Source organism: Haliotis rubra, unplaced genomic scaffold, assembly GCF_003918875.1.
Source record: "Haliotis rubra isolate DU_JTF1 unplaced genomic scaffold, ASM391887v1 Scf232, whole genome shotgun sequence".
Classification (NCBI taxonomy): Eukaryota; Metazoa; Mollusca; class Gastropoda; order Lepetellida; family Haliotidae; genus Haliotis; species Haliotis rubra.
In genome coordinates this window covers 122,665-143,775 of record NW_025766359.1, presented here as the reverse complement: position 1 = coordinate 143,775, position 21,111 = coordinate 122,665, and the positions used below count along the sequence as shown (strand labels likewise).

At 42.6% G+C, this 21,111-nt stretch overlaps 1 protein-coding gene across 1 annotated transcript in view; it reads left to right on the top strand.

Annotated features, from left to right (window-relative positions):
• LOC124278149 overlaps positions 1 to 21,111 on the top strand; it is a 105,022-nt gene that overhangs the window by 68,318 nt on the left and 15,593 nt on the right. Inside the window, 2 exon segments of the mRNA XM_046713885.1 lie at positions 888 to 1,122; positions 16,653 to 16,878. Coding sequence (XP_046569841.1) covers positions 888 to 1,122; positions 16,653 to 16,878 — 461 coding nt within the window.

The window sequence follows — 21,111 nt, the reverse complement described above, 5'->3', positions numbered from 1 at the left end:
GTTTTTGTTTGTTGTAACATTTTGTAAATTTTGTTTATGTTATGACTAAGCGAGGTAATATTTTATACTGCAGTTGTCAGGTATATTCTCTATATACCTAACATAATTGTGTATTAGCTAAATAAAACTTCTGTTGTGGTTCAAGTGAGACATTAGGTGGCAATACTGTGTGAAATGGACAGCTGTGCTGTATGTAGTGTCGAGATGTTGTGTGTGTCTACCCATCTGACCTAGCAAATGTGTGGAAATACCTGGGTACCACAATAGCCCTCTTGTTATCAGACAGGAATCTAATACTCTGGACACTTACCTGAGAAATGTGCTTACCTCAACAACTATGACTGCCCTGTAGTGACTTCATTAATGAAAAACACAGGCATCAGCAGTTCATGAAAATACACCTTCAAGTACAATAGGAATGTTTAGCCTTTTCCTTTATTGGCCTTGATTAGCTGGAGCTATTGTCTGGGCAGAAGCTGGGAGGGGGAATACTGTAAGGGAGTACAACAGGGCCAGTTACTCAGCTGGAACACCAAGACTTGGCTGGCTGTCAGCTTTTGTCAAGCTTACCTGGATAGCAGGTCATGTGACCTGCTGAACAACTCGTCAGTGTTACCTGAGAATCAAATGGACATGAGAGGTGTGCTTGTTTGACATAGCTCAACAGAAAATATACAATTTGTATGAGGGATATTTTACCTGGATATGTGCAGAGATTGTGTGTAGTGGTCATTTTCACCTGGTTGGAATTCTAATTTGGATTTACCTGTGGTATTACACGAGGCCTATCAATGTTTGGACGAAAGAAGAAACAGGTTTTGAAGGTGGAGGCAGGTGATATGGTAAGTGTTGCTAGTTTTGTAACCAACAATTTTATCCATTTTCAGCGTTCCCATGCAGGACCTTAGAGTTCTCCTGGCAGCCAAAAGCAAGGTGTCCCCCACTGGGTATATACTAAGTGTGTATTCGGATGAGACAGGCAAACCTTTGGATTATAAAGCCAATCAAACTATTGGCTCATTAGAAGGACGGACTGTTCAGCTCCAGTCTAAACATAAGGAAAAAGAGGTTGAAAAACGAATGATGAAGAAAGACTCATCAAAGAATTTACAGCCATTTGAGGTAATGTGTGATTCATGATAAAGTTATTTGATTACATTTCAGCTGCCATTGTTGTCACCTGACAGGTGAAATTAACCTGGTTATGGTGAGTGTTTACGTTGTCTGTTGCCTGTTTCCAGGTATTACTCACTGGCCATAGATTACAATATAAGCAGTCAGTATACCTGGGATGTTGTCATCTCCATCTGCACAGTAATTAAGGGCTTTTGAATCGAATGATTGTATTCTGTAAATAGAGCAACATTGTAAATCTTAGGATCACGAACCAGGAATGGCAAAATTTTTCACTGTCATGTCTGTACGTATACGCACAGACAAGTCAAGTGTCTCCCCCAAGCCCTGACCCTTCCACAAGATAAATGCTGCCGGAAACTTACTGTATGTGTGTGTACATAATATATATATGATAAATTATCACAGTAAATTATGCTGTGACATAAATTCGTTAACAAAATTCCAAAAGGGAATTAGACAATTTTTTTAAGGAATATACTTTTATATGCACAATAAATTCACAATGTTGGTGAAAAACAGCACTATTTTTATCCATCTTCATCCATCCCCGCCATCCCACTATATACAAGTGATCCAACCATCTTTCTCACCTTGTATACATACACGTCCTACCATCTTTCTCACCTTGTATACAAATGTCCTACCATCTTTTTCATCTTGTAGACCGCCTCCGTGGTGTAGTGGTTAGGGCATCCGTCCGGAGAGCAGAAGGTTGCGGGTTCGATCCCCGACCGTGTCATACCAATAGACGTTAAAATATGGTACTTGTTGGTCCCTGCCTGGCACTCGGCATTAATGTGTACAACAAGGACTGGTCGGCTCGGAGTCAGTATAATGTGTCTGAGTGGGGTATTCATGCTTCACTGCGGCATGGTATCTCAGTGGGCTAGCACTATAAAACCAGCTTAAGTCTTGGCTAGTACAAGCAGCCGCACATACACATACACATGCATGCACGTCGTCATATCAGCGAAATATTCTCAAGCATGACAGAAAAAAACAATTTCGCCTCACCTCACCTCTCATCTTGTATACATACACGTCCTACCATCTTTCTCACCTTGTATACATACACGTCCTACCATCTTTCTCACCTTGTATACATACATGTCCTACCATCTTTCTCACCTTGTATACATACATGTCCTACCGTCTTTCTCACCATGTATACATACATGTACTACCGTTTTTCTCACCTTGTATCCATACACGTCCTGCCCTCTTTATCACCTTGTATACAAATGTCCTACCATCTTTCTCATCTTGTATACATACACGTCCTACCATTTTTCTCACCTTGTATACATACACGTCCTACCATCTTTCTCACCTTGTATACATACATGTACTACCGTTTTTCTCACCTTGTATCCATACACGTCCTGCCCTCTTTATCACCTTGTATACAAATGTCCTACCATCTTTCTCATCTTGTATACATACACGTCCTACCATCTTTCTCACCTTGTATACAAATGTCCTACCATCTTTCTTACTTGGTACACAAGTAATCCTACCATCTTTCTCACCTCACATACAGTTTACCCCACCAAATGCTACCCGACCTTCCTGCTAACCCATCTCAAAACCTGACCCACAGGAAGGGTAGAGCGTATTGTGTATGACTGTCAGCCTGTGATGCAGCTGTGATGAGCACTGTAGACTATATGAGTAGCATTAGAATAATGACCCACAGGATTGTAGAGCGTATTGTGTATGACTGTCAGCCTGTGATGCAGCTGTGATGAGCACTGTAGACTATATGAGTAGCATTAGAATAATGACCCACAGGAAGGGTAGAGCATATTGTGTATGACTGTCAGCCTGTGATGCAGATGTGATGAGCACTGTAGACTATATGAGTAGCATTAGAATAATGACCCACAGGAAGGGTAGAGCATATTGTGTATGACTGTCAGCCTGTGATGCAGCTGTGATGAGCACAGTAGACTATATGAGTAGCATTAGAATAATGACCCACAGGAAGGGTAGAGCATATTGTGTATGACTGTCAGCCTGTGATGCAGCTGTGATGAGCACTGTAGACTATATGAGTAGCATTAGAATATTGACCCACAGGAAGGGTAGAGCATATTGTGTATGACTGTCAGCCTGTGATGCAGCTGTGATGAGCACAGTAGACTATATAAGTAGCATTAGAATAATGATGGAGTACACACAGGATTCCACACTCCCACAACAAGTCAATTATTGACAGTCTTATTATACAAGAAGTTTGGAAACAGTTATGCCTTTTTGGAAAAAATAATAAAATTTGTAACTATAATACCTGATGTTTCCTAACCCCTTACAGACATATTTACACTGGCAAGGTACATATATGTCCTAAATACTGCTTAGTGAGTTGTGAACGTGGAATGTCTTGTACACACATGGTGTGTTAGAAGCCTATGTTTCTTAATGATGAAGGCTTTTCTTTGTCATCTACTGTTTCTTTTAGTTCTTGGCTACTTCGATATCCAATTTCTCATTGACTGATTTAGCAAGGCCACACATGTTGAAGGGCCACACTCTCACTGCTCACTTTGATGGATGTGCTGGAGTACTCAGCTGTAGAAATTAACCCCACGTTCAATTCATCAAAGGTTACAAAGTGTGATGCACAGCATGGACTTTTTTAAACCATTTACACAAGTCAAATGTATTTAGTAGATTTATCCAGTGAGGCCAAACACACCATTTTTTCATATTGCCTATGTATTTCAGATGTGTTACCTGTGATATCAGCTCCATTTTGTGTCATTTTCAGTCATGTACATCACATGAAAGTTGATTACTCTGGAACAACCACATGATGACTGTATTGACTTCAACCACATGATGAGTGTATGGACTTCAACCACATGATGACTGTATTGACTTCAACCACATGATGACTGTATGGACATGACTATCATGTTGACAGCAGTAGTAGCTGTAGTAGCCAGAGATGGCCTTTTCTTTTCTTGTTGTCCAACAACCATGACTATCATCTGAGTCAGGACGGTGTGACACCATCCAGCCATCTGGCAGCTGAAGGTCTGCTACTTGAATGACATGTAGCACCAGATGGGTAGGGTGACACACAACAGTGCTTTCACATATCCCCAACATTTGTCAACTATATCTGTATATATGGTGCTCAGTACCCCCACCCAGCTTCCATGTCATATTTCCATTGTGTTGATTGTTTAGTATACATGTTAATTCTTCATTCCATTGAACATGATTTTTTTAATATTAATTTTAGCAAGAAACAAAGTCATGATGACACACTTTAAAACTACAAATTTTTCCTTATCCTGACTCATGCTCTTTTGCTTGTCTCCTTCCTCTTGTGAACGTTAGTGGAACACTTGTATCTCCTATTGAAGCTCCCTTCAATAAAGAACAGACGTAAAATCCCTACTCACCACGAGTTATCTGTGTGGCCGTTTTGGCCGGAAAGCGGCGCCACCGTACTCCCCATGCTTCACTCTCTCCTTCTTCGCCCTGTGGGCAGGTTGTGAGAGTGCCTGTGTCTCCTATACGGCACTATATCCTTTAATTACTTAGTTATTCTCCTCTATTCTACTTTTATAGAGGTTTAGTTAGTATTCTTCAACAATATGGTTTGATATTTAATCGTATTTAGCACTGTTTATTCACAGAATTGTCCGTGTTTGTTCAGTTGTTTACATTTCATGAAAACCTATTTTCGTTGTAGGTTTAGGTTCGCTGCTGCAAACCCGCATTGACTGTGCCCTAGCTGCACAACAACATGTACTTCCAGCTATAGCTGTAATCTTTATCAGCATTTAATAGAAATTCAATTTAATAAATAATTTTTCTCTGTACTTAGACATCCTACCGACAAATCCAGGTGACTTTACAAGTAATGGATAAACTGGTTGAGTCCCTCACGAACTGTCTACTGCTGTCAGACAACTTACTACCATCAAGTGACCTGCCGGAGGTGTCCTCGGAGGATGGGCGTGGGATGTTGTCCGCCATTACTTCGAAGACGTTGGCTTCTACAGTCGGACAACCCCTCAACGCAGACGTAGAAGAAGAAGCCATCCTCTACGCAGAATGAAGCCTCACAGACATCGTCCCGATGGCAGTGAGATGACTTCATGATCAGCCGCTGCTGATCATCCCAGAGATACAGCACGCAGTCCGAGGGCAGCAGATGAGCGATCCCTGGACCATATCGCTATCAACGCAGAGAGGGCAGCTCTACAATCATCGCAGACGATCAATAGAAGCCATCCTCTACCCAGAGAAGGCTACACACCCCTCAGATGACGACCAACTCTACAGGGACATCTGCGCAGACTACAAGGACTTTCTCTGCCGAGATTGTCCCGATGACTGAACAGGGACTCTAAGATGATCAACCGATCATCATCCCAGAGGTTCATCCGAAGAAAAGACCAGTCTCAGCTACGGTGACTTCAGCGCAGATCTCCACGCAACCCGAGGTATCTACGCTGACAACAGATGAGCGTCCTGTGGGCCACGTCGCTATCACCGCAGAAAGGGCAACGCTACTACCACCGCAGACCTTCAACCTGGGGGACTTTATGCAGCAGTTCTCCCAACAAATCATGGAGATGATGGAGCAGCGTTACGGCCTGGAGAAGAAGTAACAGCCAGCCCACAAAAAGGTCCCGAGCCTTCGCGAAGGCTCCAACGCAGACGTCGTCTCTGAGGGACCCTCCATCAACGTGACATCTGGCAGCAGATCTACACTGCAGGACCAGCCTGCGCGAAGGTCGACTCAACCATCCCCTGCGGCTGACTCGGACGATCAGCATCCGCGAAGGCATTCGTGAAGGACGACTCGGTCATCACCTGCTGCGGATTCGACGATCAGCATTCGCAAAGGCGTTCGCGAAGGAGGAATCGCCCATCCCCGGATACAGAATCGGACGACCAGCGTTCGCGAAGGCGTTCGTGAAGGACCAGTCGCCATTCCCCAGATGCGGAATCAGATGATCAGCGTTCGCGAAGGCATTCGCGAAGGACTTCAGATACAGTATCCAAGACATCTTCCGCATCACGCAGATCGTCGAGGGATTGGCCGAGACATTCGCGAACCCACAGTTGCTCATCTCCGCGCAGGTCACCCTACAGACACAGTTCGCCGGGCCACTCGCTAGCCGATCTCCACGCAGATCTCAGTGCAGGTCTCCGCGCAGGTCTCCATGAAGGTCTTCACGCAGGTCTCCACGCAGGTCTCCACGCAGATCCCCAGCGAAGCAGAGACATTGCAGTCCTTAGTCTCTCAACTGAACGCTACATGCCGTCTACAACGCAGAGACGCCGCGGTACTTAGATTCTCAACAGAACGCTACATGCCGTCACCGAGCCTGCGCGAAGGCATTCGCACAGGCCATCTACAACGCAGAGACGTTGCAGTACTTAGCTTCTTAACAGAACGCTACATGTCGTCTACAACTTGCGCGAAGGACGGCGCTGTCTTCAGAGACCGTCAACAGATGATGAGCCTAATAAAGGATCTTCAGGCCGACTACCTACATCAAGGGCATCAATGGCGCCTCGTAGATCATCACGGGAATCACCATTTCGGAATATATTGCCAGGAAGGCAATCCCAGACTACGAGACGATTACCTACACGCAAAGCGCCATACAGTCACACCACGCCGACCACCACGCAGATCGCTACGCAGATCTTCAAGGTAATTCAACCAGGACACGAGGCGGACTGGACATAGCGTCACCCTAGAAGGGAAAGATCTTCGTCGGTACACAGACTGAAGGACATGTAATAAAGTTCAAGAGGGGTACTCTTGTCCGAATTCATCACCGGCACGGATCTTCAGACTGAATCCAGGACGGGATTTACATAGATTGATATCTCTACTTTAGAAGACTCATGGCCATATAGAGATCTTCACTTCCGTACAGATCTGCAGATATTCTCACTGGCGTAGTTCAACAGCAGCCTTGCTACGGCTAGGAAAATACATACTCGTCAACAATTCCCTGAGTAGAATTTACAACAAAGTTCAGCATTAATTCTACAATTACGACGCTTCATTGATGTACGCAGTCTACAAGCTGACAACGTGCAGATTTCAGCTGATCATCTGTATAAAAGGACGACTGCATTATCTTCAGGTCTGAAGTAACAGTCACAGCAGCCAGGGAAACTGCCTACCTACATCAGTATTACGCAGCGAAATATTTCGCGCGTTTACCATTCAACCCTCGATACACGTGGTCACTCGTGTGTCTCCGGAAGGCTACGGACAAGACCGACAGTTGATCAGATATCAACGGCGGCACTAGATTCTACAAGGACCTTTTTCCTGCTACACCGGTGACGTCACAGCGCGGCAAGCCAAAGGAATCAAAATGCTTTATTTTGATTGGACCACGAGAGACAACGCCCTGCGCAGAGGTCGGACGTAGTTCACAGGTCAAGAAAAGGGTTACAAGTGACAACAACATGTCAGCGAGCGAGGAAGGCCTCAATTACAGTCCAGTTAGACGGGACCTACGTGATTTGGCTGCCTTCATGAGGTTAGAGACCTTCCCTGTCATCATTGGAGACGATTCTTCAGATGACTTGCAGCAACATACGTTGGCCGGACTTTAGGTGGCGGCAGCCAGACGCCTTTATATAGACTTCACAACGATGGCAGTCACAGAGTCGGACATCGCTTCAGTTCCCTTACGGACACGGCAAGGGTTTCAAGATCGTAGGATATAGATACAAGTCCTTGTATCTCAAGCACTACTCTCTCCGTTATTACTACGAAGTGGCAGAGTCTGTTGGTTCTTCTCACGTCAGCACAAGACATGACATGCAGAGGGAGTCTACAACTACGCCCACTACAGGTCTTCGTGAATGTACAACTGGACGATCCGGACCCCTTCAGACTCCCAGACAGATTAAATCCATATCTAATATGGTGGACTCAGAGATAGGAGGGTCGCAGACGCACCTATTTAGCAGAGCCGGAGTACAAGACGCATCTCTATGTGGACGCATCTCTCCAAGATTGGGGAGCACACATCGACAACGATGTGTCAGCTGGGATATGGACCATAGCAGAGAAGATCTGCACTTCCACATGCTGGAAATGAAAGCAGTGATAAACGCCATACTCCACAGGACCAGCATTTTGTTGAATGCTCATCTGACGGTACATACAGTCACCTCCTCAGTGGCGTTCTACATCCACAGAAGGATCAACAAGGTCGGCGAACCTTCTGGACCTATGCTTTCAACTGGCCAGCATAACAGTCAACCTGAATGTCCACATCAGAGCATGCCACATTCCAAGAGCCAAGATTGTGATAGCAGATGCACTATCCTGTCCAACGCAGCCATTCTCAACAGACTGGATGCTACATCCAGAGATCTTCAAGCAGATCATACAAGAGATGGGAGCACCATTAATAGACCTCTTCGCCACATGGATCAACTGATAACATTCGTCTCACCAATACCAGATCCACGGGCTAAGCATCTCCTGGCAAGGACTAAAACGCTTACGTGTTTCCACCACCAGCTCTAATACCGAGGGTGTTGCAGAAAATCAGTCAGACGAGAGTCTTACAACTACTTGGGGCGGCCTTACTGGCCGGCGAGAATATGGTTCCCTATTCTCATACAAGATCTAGGACTGCCTCAACTGCAACTACCAGAGTGGACGAATCTACTAGTACATCCTCACACAAAGCAGGTGCACGGCAACCCAGAGGTGTTCCGGTTACACGTGTGGACTGTATCAAGGCATGCTTGAACAAGAGAGGATATTACGCAAGTCTACACGCAACTTGTACGATGACAAGTGGTGACGCTTCGAGACATACGTTTCAAGGGGGCCAGCTTCACAGCCATGAAAGCGACACATCCTCAAGTGGCGGACTACCTTTGTCACCTAGACAAACGAAGCGGTTAAAAGGGTCAACACTCTCAACATACCTAGCGGCATTGAGGTCAGTTATCGCCATGAGGACGAGTGCAACTGACGAAAGTACCAGAGTTACTGGCCTTGATACGCCCTTTTAATTGGAGGACCAACAACAGAGATTTAAAGCTCCGGTGTGGGACCTCAACGTAGTTCTATGACATCTCACTAGTGACATCTACAAACCATTATAGAGAACATCATTCGAGTTCTTGACGCAGAAGACGCTGTTCCTGATAACCTTAGCAACAGCAGCAAGGATGGCGGAAATACATGCTCTGGACTTTGAGAGAACACGATTTGATGAAAATCAAAACATCGTGCATATGGGACTGAGATGGGACTTCATAGCAAAGAATCAACTGCCAGGTCATCCAGCCAGACAGTTCCACGTCCCAACACTATCATCAGTCCTTGGACCACAGGGTACGCAGGACCTATCCTTGTGCCCAGTGAGAGCATTGAAAGTCTATCTACAAAGATCCAGGTCTAGGAGACGGAAATTCAAGTGTCTTTTCGTCTCGATATCGACAGCGACACAGACGGAGGTCTTCCGCACTAAGATATCAAGCTGGATCAGAACTGTCATACTACGGGCCTACAAAGCAGCAGGATTTGATCCTCCAAGAGTCTCCAACCCACATAAAGTTAGAGCTCTGGCGTCACGCTTCACTCTACATGGGAATCGCTCTATCAGGACGATAATGGAGGGCTGCTTCTGGAAATGGGACATGGTGTTTGCCAACCACTACCTGAGGGACATCGCCACCGAGGCGGCTCTGGCATTCACCATTTTGGCCCACTTGTTGTAGCACAACAATTGACAGTCCCACAAAGGCTGAGACGGAGTCTCCCTTTTATCACATGACTTGCAAAAGCCTACACTCAGGAGAGTTCAGCTTTAGAGTCTATATGCAAGTCTAGGACAGACTAGCATAAGTGATATGACCCAGTACTTGTAAAGACATACTCGTACAGGAAAGGGTCGTTTCTCCACTTGATGCTCGCATCAAGAGATGGAGTTGCAAAATCCACATGAAATGTGAACAGAAGCAAGGACCAAAAGTTAACAATTGTGGTCCCCCCATCAGAGAAAGCTGGAAGTGAAGGGTTACAGCAGCAGCAGAGCCTAGCAGTAAATTGAAGTGCTACCAGGAAGTTCCCATAGGGGGGTATGCAAGACGTAAATCACTACATGAAATCCAGAAGTAGCTTGACCCACCACCAAATCTGTCGGATTCTACAAGCAAAAGAGCATGAGTCAGGATAAGGAAAAATATGTAATTTTCTGAATAAAATTGATATTTTATACTTATCCTGACTAATGAGGTAAGCCCTCCCAACCTCCCCGCTAGACACTTTGGATTTCCCTGTAAATTAAAGTGTCGGGCTCATAATTCGGAGAGAGTGAAGCATGGGAGTACGGTGGCGCCGCTTTCCGGCCAAAACGGCCACACAGATAACTCGTGGTGAGTAGGGATTTTACGTGTTTTTATTGAAGGGAGCTTCAGAAGGAGATACAAGTGTTCCACTAACAAGAGGAAGGAGACAAGCAAAAGAGCATGAGTCAGGATAAGTATAAAATATCAATTTTATTCAGAAAATTACATTTTTCTCTTTGTTTTTTGGGGGGGCAGTGGGGTAGCCTTGTGGTAAAAGCATCCACTCATCTTGCCGAAGACCCAGGTTTGATTCCCCACATGGGTACAATGTGTGAAGCCCATTTCTGGAGACCCTTGTCGAGATATTGCTGGAATATTGCTAAAGGCAGGGTGAAACCCAACTCACTCACTCACTCTTTTTGTTTTTCTGAATTTCTGTTGACATTGGAGTATGAAGAGTAATGACATACTGGTACATTATATAATTTTCAATGTTTAAATTCACAATTTGTAGTTAGTTTTTCTGATCACTTGGCCACATGCCCCAAAGACCATGTCTATGATATTTGAGGCTGAGGGTAGTAACGTGAGAAATAATGGAACTAGAAGATTACTTCTTTTAGACTTAATTGATAGTGCTCTAGTTTGTGATATTTCAGAACTCACATTCATCAGCTTCAGGTTTTATTGTTATAAATATGATGGCATATAGTTGGACGATGGTTGCATCAAGTGTTTTTGTATCTAGGTGTAGTGTCAGTAGTCTCTCCTACATGAGACACAGCTAGCACACAATCTACCATTATCAACAGAGGTACATAAACATCCCCACGTATTTGTCCATCTCCTCAGGATTATGTAAGCTTGCCCTGGGGAGACATGCGTTCAATGGAGAGCTTCATGAGAGGGGAGAGGTTGTCATATATGTTTGATGCCACCATAGAAGGCGGTCTCGGTCTCCAGTTTGGAGTAGGTGCCCTGTATAATGAGCACTGTGTGGTCAGAATGGCTTCTGTCACCCGGTTCTACCCAGTCAATGAATGTTGTTTTAAATCAACTGATGACAACAATGTCCTGGAGATGAGTCTCATGTCTGCTTCCATGATGCATCGTTCACTTCACAATTAGTGCGCATTGATCAGTCGAAAATCAATATCATTGCATTGTGCTTTGAATAATAAATATATCAGTGCATATAAACTGTGTAAGTCGAGCGAATGAGCATACATAAAACTGGTTTATCCACATGTTGATATAGATTCAGTGTCTGCATGATATAGCTGGTCTTATATCTGATGCTGTCTGTATACTGTAGCTGTTCCCTCCTCAGCTGCTGTAGGCTACACACAGATGTGATGTGATTCATTGCCAGGTTTACACCACTGGACACCATGTACATCAATAGTCCAGGCCTATGTCAGGCCTATGTCCAGGTTCTCCAGTCTTACTTGACCACAAAGGTGAGGACAAGGTCATTAGGTCAAGCACCTGAAAGCAGGTAGGAATCCCCTGGATCCACATACCCTTGTTATGCAAGTTTTACCTGTACACACATACATCCACAGGCATTGTTTGATGTGTGTCAATACAATGTGTGTTGGAGGTTATACTGAGGGAATTGTGATTCATACAGGACTGGAGTTGTAGCAGGGGTTAAGTTCACACCGTGTTTTGAAGTGTGAAGTAGCTGTGGGGATTGGAGCTGAACCAGCATGCCCATGCATGTGTACTGGGTACTGTAGTACATACAGCTACAATCTGTAATGAGCTGTGGATTACATGTAGTCCTGCAGTGTTCTCTGGATGTGCCCATGGTTGTGTAGTGGGTTACTATACTGGGTATTGTAGTACATACAGCTACAATCTGTAATGAGCTGTGGATTACATGTAGTCCTGCAGTGTTCTCTGGATGTGCCCATGCATGTGTACTGGGTACTGTAGTACATACAGCTACAATCTGTAATGAGCTGTGGATTACATGTAGTCCTGCAGTGTTCTCTGTGTGTGGCCATGGTTGTGTAGTGGGTTACTATACTGGGTATTGTAGTACATACAGCTACAATCTGTAATGAGCTGTGGATTACATGTAGTCCTGCAGTGTTCTCTGGATGTGCCCATGCATGTGTACTGGGTACTGTAGTACATACAGCTACAATCTGTAATGAGCTGTGGATTACATGTAGTCCTGCAGTGTTCTCTGGATGTGCCCATGCATGTGTACTGGGTACTGTAGTACATACAGCTACAATCTGTAATGAGCTGTGGATTACATGTAGTCCTGCAGTGTTTTCTGTGTGTGGACACCTACAAGAGGTTTCACTGTGTGTAGTGACAAGACGGTGTGATGGGCAAGGCTGCTTCAGACCTTCTTCACAGGCAGCATCCTTGGTAAATGTTGGTTAATGGACACAACTCAAGTCCCACAACCATCTGCTTGTTGTGTGGGTGCCCAGATTGACATCTGCTATTTTTGAAGGCATGGAGTCAGAACGCACTCACTCACTCACTCACTCACTCACTCACTCACTCACTCACTCACTCACTCACTCACTCACTCACTCACTCACTCACTCACCTGCTGACTATATTTTGGCCTCATTTGTAACTTGTAGACCTTCTCGCAGTCTTTGTTTACACAAAACATGTTTCATAAACATCAGTCGACAAACTGTCCCCCTCCTGATTGTCTGTCATTCTTCCCGTGACATTCATCACGATCGGCAATGCTATTAATCAAACTCAGCTATATATACAGTACAGCACTTTATGACTGTTGACATTCCTCACAGACATTGTCTGACAGATGTGGACTTTATATAAGTGTATGAAAAGCCCATTGTACACCACAAAGCCTGGAATCGGTGGTCGAGAGATTTGGGTTTGTGAGGTGCAAGCTTTGACACCAAACTAATCTACTTGTGACCTAGTTCTTATCAACACAGAAGATATTGGTTCATTCATTTTATCTGGTGATTACATCTCTACCAATGAAATTCTTTAAATATTCTCTCCACAGTTTATGGTACTGAAAAATTAATGAAAACCTGATGGTGTGAAGAACATGTATTCAAAGTTTTTAAATTAAGAATTTGGACTGAATGAAAATTGTTATGTCTGAAAATGGTTAGCGGCGCTTTCAATATTTGTATTTAACCTGCAGCTTGCAGGTTAGCCCTTATCCAGTGATACTGTAAGATTAAGCAACCAACCATGAGGATTTATGGTGTATCTTTCCCAAGTAAAATGATGTTGAACATAAAGAATTTTCTGGGTTTTGTCATCTGTTTATTGTTTGGTACAACGTTTCAGGGCTTGTTCTGGCCCCATCATCAGTTAGAACTAAAGAACAGTAACTAGTTCTACCAGATGATGGGGCCAGAACAAGCCCTGAAATGTTGTACCAAACAATAAAGAGATGGCGAAACCCAGAAAATTCTTTATGTTCATCAAAGAGCATCTTCTAAAATGCCAATGAAACATAAAATGATGTCATCATTCCATAGTGAGTGTAATGATGACATTCATTCCATAAAGGAAACAGAAAAGAATGTATAGTTTAAATGTATTTTCCTGCCCATCTTCAAATTTTGTGTCTCTAGATCACGTTCTGCACAAATTTAGAAATGTAGAACATTTATAACATATTGTTACCCTCAGAAATGTGTCTCTAATCAGTGGTCAACAAGAGACCTTTTCACGACACATCTGATTGTGTAAAATAGCTCACATTTACCATGAATATATTCAGTATACTAGTGAGTGAAGGAACTCACATTTACCATGAATATATTCAGTATACTGGTGAGTGAAGGAACTCACATTTACCATGAATATATTCAGTATACTGGTGAGTGAAGGAACTCACATTTACCATGAATATATTCAGTATACTTGTGAGTGAAGGAACTCACATTTACCATGAATATATTCAGTATACTGGTGAGTGAAGGAACTCACATTTACCATGAATATATTCAGTATACTGGTGAGTGAAGGGAATGTCTGTTGAAGTGGGTCACTGGCAGTGTCACAGCAACTCAGTCAAGTGTGAAGTTTTCAAACATTAAACACCAGACTGCCAGCCCTGAGGATGATGCATAGATGTTAACATTTATCAGCAATTTGTAGGTAGTTATTCAGAATCAGAACCCACAACTCTCGACATCTCGTGACTGAAAGACTGAAATCATGATCAAATGCTAAACTATTACCTGCGATCAATGAAAATCTGAGATATTTACAGAAAAACTGTAATTCCCAAGATCTTTACAGAGCAAATAATGCTCCTTCTGTCTTTCATTGAGAATAAGAACACTCTACCCTAACCCAACTATCATGATCTCAGGAGCACTTGATGAAATTGTTTGCCACCCCCTTATGCACTCTGGCATGGAGTATATGATTGACAGACATATTCATTCATCACTAAGCGGCGGTGGGGTTGCCTAATGGTTAAAACGTTCGCTCATCACGCCAAAGACCCGGGTTTTATTCCCTATGTGGGTACAATGTGTGAAGCCAATTTCTTGTGTCCCCCTGCTGTGTTAGTGCTGGAATACTGCTAAAGCAGCGTAAAACCATACTCACTTACTCACTCACTCATTCATTCATTCATCACTAGCTTCCCCTTTGAAATATTGTGTTACATCACTTCACCATGACATCAGCTGCAGTGTCAACTTAGCTAAATTATTTCTCTCCTTCATTGTGGGATGTTGCTGAGTTGACATGTTGCCAAACCCTAGACATGTGCATTGAAGGTCTGTCCCCACTCTGTGTGTTGCTGTTACTGTAACCATTTCCTCACTCACATCTCAGTTGTTTTCTTGACCATGATCTGTGACCATACAATTCAAAGCTTACTATTAAAGCTTACCATCGGCATTCAGACCCAATTATAACCCGTGAAGATCCGGGTAAGACTTGATCTTCAGTAACCCATGCTTGTCATAAGAGGCGACTAACGGGATGACACATGTCATCATATCCCAATTACATAGATCGATGCTCATGCTGTTGATCCCTGGATTGTCTGGTCCAGACCCAATTACTTACAGACCTATTGCTGAGTATGGTGTAAAACTAAACTCACTCACTCACCCACTCAGTCCCAATTATTAGCTTAACATTAAACTGTCCTTAAAACTGCACAAACACCAGCTGATTATGATCTACTACTTGAAATGTTAACACCCCTTTGAGAATACCACTCAACCATTAAGCTTGTGTATCTACAAGAGGTGATTATACACTGATGTCAGTTTGTGCTGCCAGAGCAAGGACAGGCCTGATTAAATCCATATCCTGACCTTATCTGTCATTGTATGTAAATGGCAAGGACGAACCAGTGACACATTACCTGCCGTACATTACCTGCGGTACATTACCTGCCTATTGTTTCAGTGGTAATCAACAGCTGGCAGACACAAGCTGAATGCTGCACACACTCTATTTGTGTACTTGTGTTACTTAGGGAGACTTGGTGACCTGTATTTAATGAATAACTTACATGCTTGGTCAACAGTGTTAAGGGAGGCATGGTGAAAATACCAGGGAGGACAAGCAGGTATTCTCTGTGATATCTGGAACTGCTTTGTGTGTAGGTGGGGATGTTATATTGGCTATGTCTTGTAGCAGACGTCAATGATTTATACCCATCACATTGCACATTGAAGCATGTGTTACAGAAATACAGGTGTTCCTCCAGCAATAGCAGAATGATCAGTCTTGTTTTGAATGAAGGAGTGATCAATGTTTGTGTGACAATGCACCACAATTGGGGAGCACGATCAATACATAGATGAGAGCAGTGAAACACATTCCCCATTTTCTGAACTCAAGGCATGCTAATTAATGTCGATAAATATTTCTGCTGTCATGACAATCTTTGACATGTTTCTTTGTCTCAATACCTGATATGTGAAGGACATTCTCTTGACAACACTGGCCAGACACACGTCACTACAACAAGGCTTGGTGAGATTCATGCTTGTATACAACATGACCTGGTGACATCAATGCTTGTATACAACTTGGCCTTGTATACAACATGGCCTGGTGACATCAATGCTTGTATACAACAAGCATACACTTAGTGAGATTCATACAGACACATGCTGCATTGTCTCTTTACTCAATTCTTTGCATTAATGCCATTTTTTGATCAGTGAAAAATACTTATCATTTGTCTGTCTTTTTTGTAGACCACCCATCGGTTCACAATCAACCTTCCTCGCAACCAGAAGATGGTCACTCGGATTAGCCCTGAAACAAACTTGGGACAGCTGTATGCTCATGTCTGCAGAGAGAAACATCTTGATCCCAAACGCTTCACTTTCCAACACCCCACCAACCCTCATGGCAGCCTTGACCTGAGGGTTGTTACTGTGGGTGACCTCAAGAGCAATGAAATAAATCTCATTCCTTTGGGTAAGTAAATCTAGTCATAATTCTAAGTCTGTATTGTTTGTACTTCAAGTTTTACTTTCCAATTACCTGGGGACTTGTCAGTTGATTTATGTTCCTGATTACATTCAGGCATGTCCATAACACTGCAGCCTAAAGTGACACGAGTACTATGCAGAAGTCCAGATAAGCTGCGTATCTGTGTGAAATATCATGAATGAATCACCTTACCCAATTTACTTGGCGTTGCTTCCTGGTTAGAATTGATCTTCAGCAACCCATGTTTGTCATAAGAGGCGACTGACAGGATCAGGTGATCAGGCTCGCTGACTGGGTTGACACTTATCATCACATCCCAGTTAACGTTGCTTAGACTGATGCTCATGCTGTTGATCACAGGATTGTCTGGTCCAGACTTGATTAGTGCTGCGTAAAACTGAACTCACTCACCCACTCACACTTAGAGTTGCTGACATATCAATACAATTAATTGTTAATGACACTTACAATAGACTGGAGCCAGAGGAGTAGAAATATATTGAACAATGAAAGAAACTATCAATCCTGGAGCTGTTTTTGATGATGGAAATGCTGAATGAATATCTTCTGTACTGATTTTAAGGACATTAGGCATCTTAAGACAAAGACTGAGACTGTTTCTCTGGTTTTCAAAGCAGCAGGGTATTGGGGGGGGGCAGTGCTTGCTACTGATTTTAGATGTCGGCTTGTGGCAGCCTCAATGGATATTGAAAGCACTTGCATCAAGAGACCTCATGCTACACTTTTGACAACTAGTACAGCCCACAGTAGTTTACACTGTTGGCGGCCATGTTTCATAGTTGTAATATTGCTGGTTGTAGTTTAACACCTCTGCACATACTAGTACTTATGTACAGATAGCCTTGTGTTTAAGGTTTTCGCTTCACAGCCCAAAGTTCCCATTTTGATTCCCCACATCGTAACAATATGAAGCCAATGTTACTGATAGTTTGAATAGAGCTTGAGAGGGTCTGAGGGTGAGTTTACTTAATATGTGACATGACTTTAATCAATAACTTGTTTAAACTTTCATTTTACTATTTATGTGAACATGATTGAGTTTGATTGCCTCTCTGACTCAACTAAGGTCATGTAGGTTAATCAAAGGCATGTGTTAAGTGCAGTAACCTTTGGAAGGGACAATTGATTATGAGTCCATTATATCACACATGCAGCAGTCAGTAAGTTTATTGTCAAACATTATATTTGCAATATATCTTTGACAATATAACAGAAAGCGTGTTGACGTTAAACACAGAACTTTTGGTCAACAAGTTTTGTACCATGGAGGATGCCTGCACAGTGAACAATCAGTTTTCAGTGGTATGGCTGGTTTTAAGAAGGTCTGTTTGACACTTTTCAAGGACAAATCACTATGACCTTCACCTAAAAGTTTTATTAAATGGTACATGAAAGTGCTTTCAGTTTTTACAAGGACTTAATTTAAAAGTCTTCTTGTTATGCTAACATGGCCTTTTGAATTTGACAAGGGCATATCTGTTATTGAGAAGTCCACCCATATGTCTAGAGTTAACTGATGGGTACATAGTGAACCTGGACAGAAGATCTGTCACATATATTCTGCCATGTGTCTAGAGTTAACTGATGGGTACATAGTGAACCTGGACAGAAGATCTCTCACATATATTCTGCCATATGTCTAGTGTTAACTGATGGGTACAAAGTGAACCTGGAAGATCTCTCACATATATTCTGCCATATGTCTGGAGTTAACTGATGGGTACATAGTGAACCTGGACAGAAGATCTCTCACATATATTCTGCCATATGTCTGGAGTTAACTGATGGGTACAAAGTGAACCTGGACAGAAGATCTCTCACATATATTCTGCCATATGTCTAGAGTTAACTGATGGGTACATAGTGAACCTGGACAGAAGATCTCTCACATATATTCTGCCATGTGTCTAGAGTTAATTAATGGGTACATAGTGAACCTTGACAGAAGATCTCTCACATATATTCTGCCATATGTCTGGAGTTAACTGATGGGTACATAGTGAACCTGGACAGAAGATCTCTCACATATATTCTGCCATATGTCTGGAGTTAACTGATGGGCACATAGTGAACCTGGCACTGAAGATCTCTCACATATATTCTGCCATATGTCTGGAGTTAACTGATGGGCACATAGTGAACCTGGACAGAAGATCTGTCACATATATTCTGCCATATGTCTAGAGTTAACTGATGGGTACATAGTGAACCTTGACAGAAGATCTCTCACATATATTCTGCCATATGTCTGGAGTTAACTGATGGGTACATAGTGAACCTGGACAGAAGATCTCTCACATATATTCTGCCATATGTCTAGAGTTAACTGATGGGTACATAGTGAACCTTGACAGAAGATCTCTCACATATATTCTGCCATATGTCTAGAGTTAACTGATGGGTACATAGTGAACCTGGACAGAAGATCTCTCACATATATTCTGCCATATGTCTAGAGTTAACTGATGGGTACATAGTGAACCTGGACAGAAGATCTCTCACATATATTCTGCCATATGTCTGGAGTTAACTGATGGGTACAAAGTGAACCTGGACAGAAGATCTCTCACATATATTCTGCCATATGTCTAGAGTTAATTAATGGGTACATAGTGAACCTTGACAGAAGATCTCTCACATATATTCTGCCATATGTCTGGAGTTAACTGATGGGTACGTAGTGAACCTGGACAGAAGATCTCTCACATATATTCTGCCATATGTCTGGAGTTAACTGATGGGTACATAGTGAACCTGGACAGAAGATCTCTCACATATGTTCTGCCATATGTCTAGAGTTAACTGATGGGTACGTAGTGAACCATTGAAAAGATCTTCTATATATTCTGCTATGTGTAGTTACATTAGTTGCCTGTGAACTATCCACCAATGGTGAGAGCTACTGCTGCCATATACCTGGGGGGCAAATGCTGTCCTAGTTCTCAGCAATAAATCCCGAGGAATGTGTGAGGGCAGGAGACATTATCTCTGAATATGAAAACAAATAAGAATGTTTGGTATGCTTCTGTAATTAGTTTAAAGGTGTGTGCTTGAGTTGTATTGACTGTGTTACTGCCATGTCTCAACGGTCTTTTTACGACAGATAAGTCAGGGAATGGCGTACCAGAGTTAACTCATCATATTTAACATAAAGTAATACAAAAGCAAATTAGGACTGATTTTGTGTCAGTTTACATATTGCATAATGAGTGAGAGGAAGTGCCACAATATTTTTTCAACAATGATTTTAATTTTGTTGTAACCTGTCCAGTGACATTTCAGTATTGTAACCTTGTAGTGTTGCATTAATGCATTGTAAAGTTGTCATGGGATGTTAATACATTGATATCTTGCAAACTTGTTGTGTAGTATTAATTCATTGTGAATGACACTAATGCCCCATGACCTTATGACATGACTTTGTTGAATAATGTTAATGCTTCATCACCATCTTGAATGATGTTGAAGCATTGTCACCTTGTTGAATGATGTTGAAGCATTGTCACCTTGTTGAATGATGTTGAAGCATTGTCACCTTGTTTAATGATGTTGAAGCATTGTCACCTTGTTGAATGATGTTGAAGCATTGTCACCTTGTTGAATGATGTTGAAGCATTGTCACCTTGTTGAATGATGTTGAAGCATTGTCACCTTGTTGAATGATGTTGAAGCATTGTCACCTTGTTGAATGATGTTGAAGCATTGTCACCTTGTTGAATGATGTTGAAGCATTGTCACCTTGTTGAATGATGTTGAAGCATTGTCACCTTGTTGAATGATGTTGAAGCATTGTCACCTTGTTGAATGATGTTGAAGCATTGTCACCTTGTTGAATGATGTTGAAGCATTGTCACCTTGCATTGTCACCTTGTTGAATGATTTTGAAGCATTGTCACCTTGTTGAATGATGTTGAAGCATTGTCACCTTGTTGAATGATGTTGAAGTATTGTCACCTTGTTGAATGATGTTGAAGCATTGTCACCTTGTTGAATGATGTTGAAGCATTGTCACCTTGTTGAATGATGTTGAAGCATTGTCACCTTGTTGAATGATGTTGAAGCATTGTCACCTTGTTGAATGATGTTGAAGCATTGTCACCTTGTTGAATGATGTTGAAGCATTGTCACCTTGTTGAATGATGTTGAAGTATTGTCACCTTGTTGAATAATGATAATGCATCAGTACCTTTTCACATG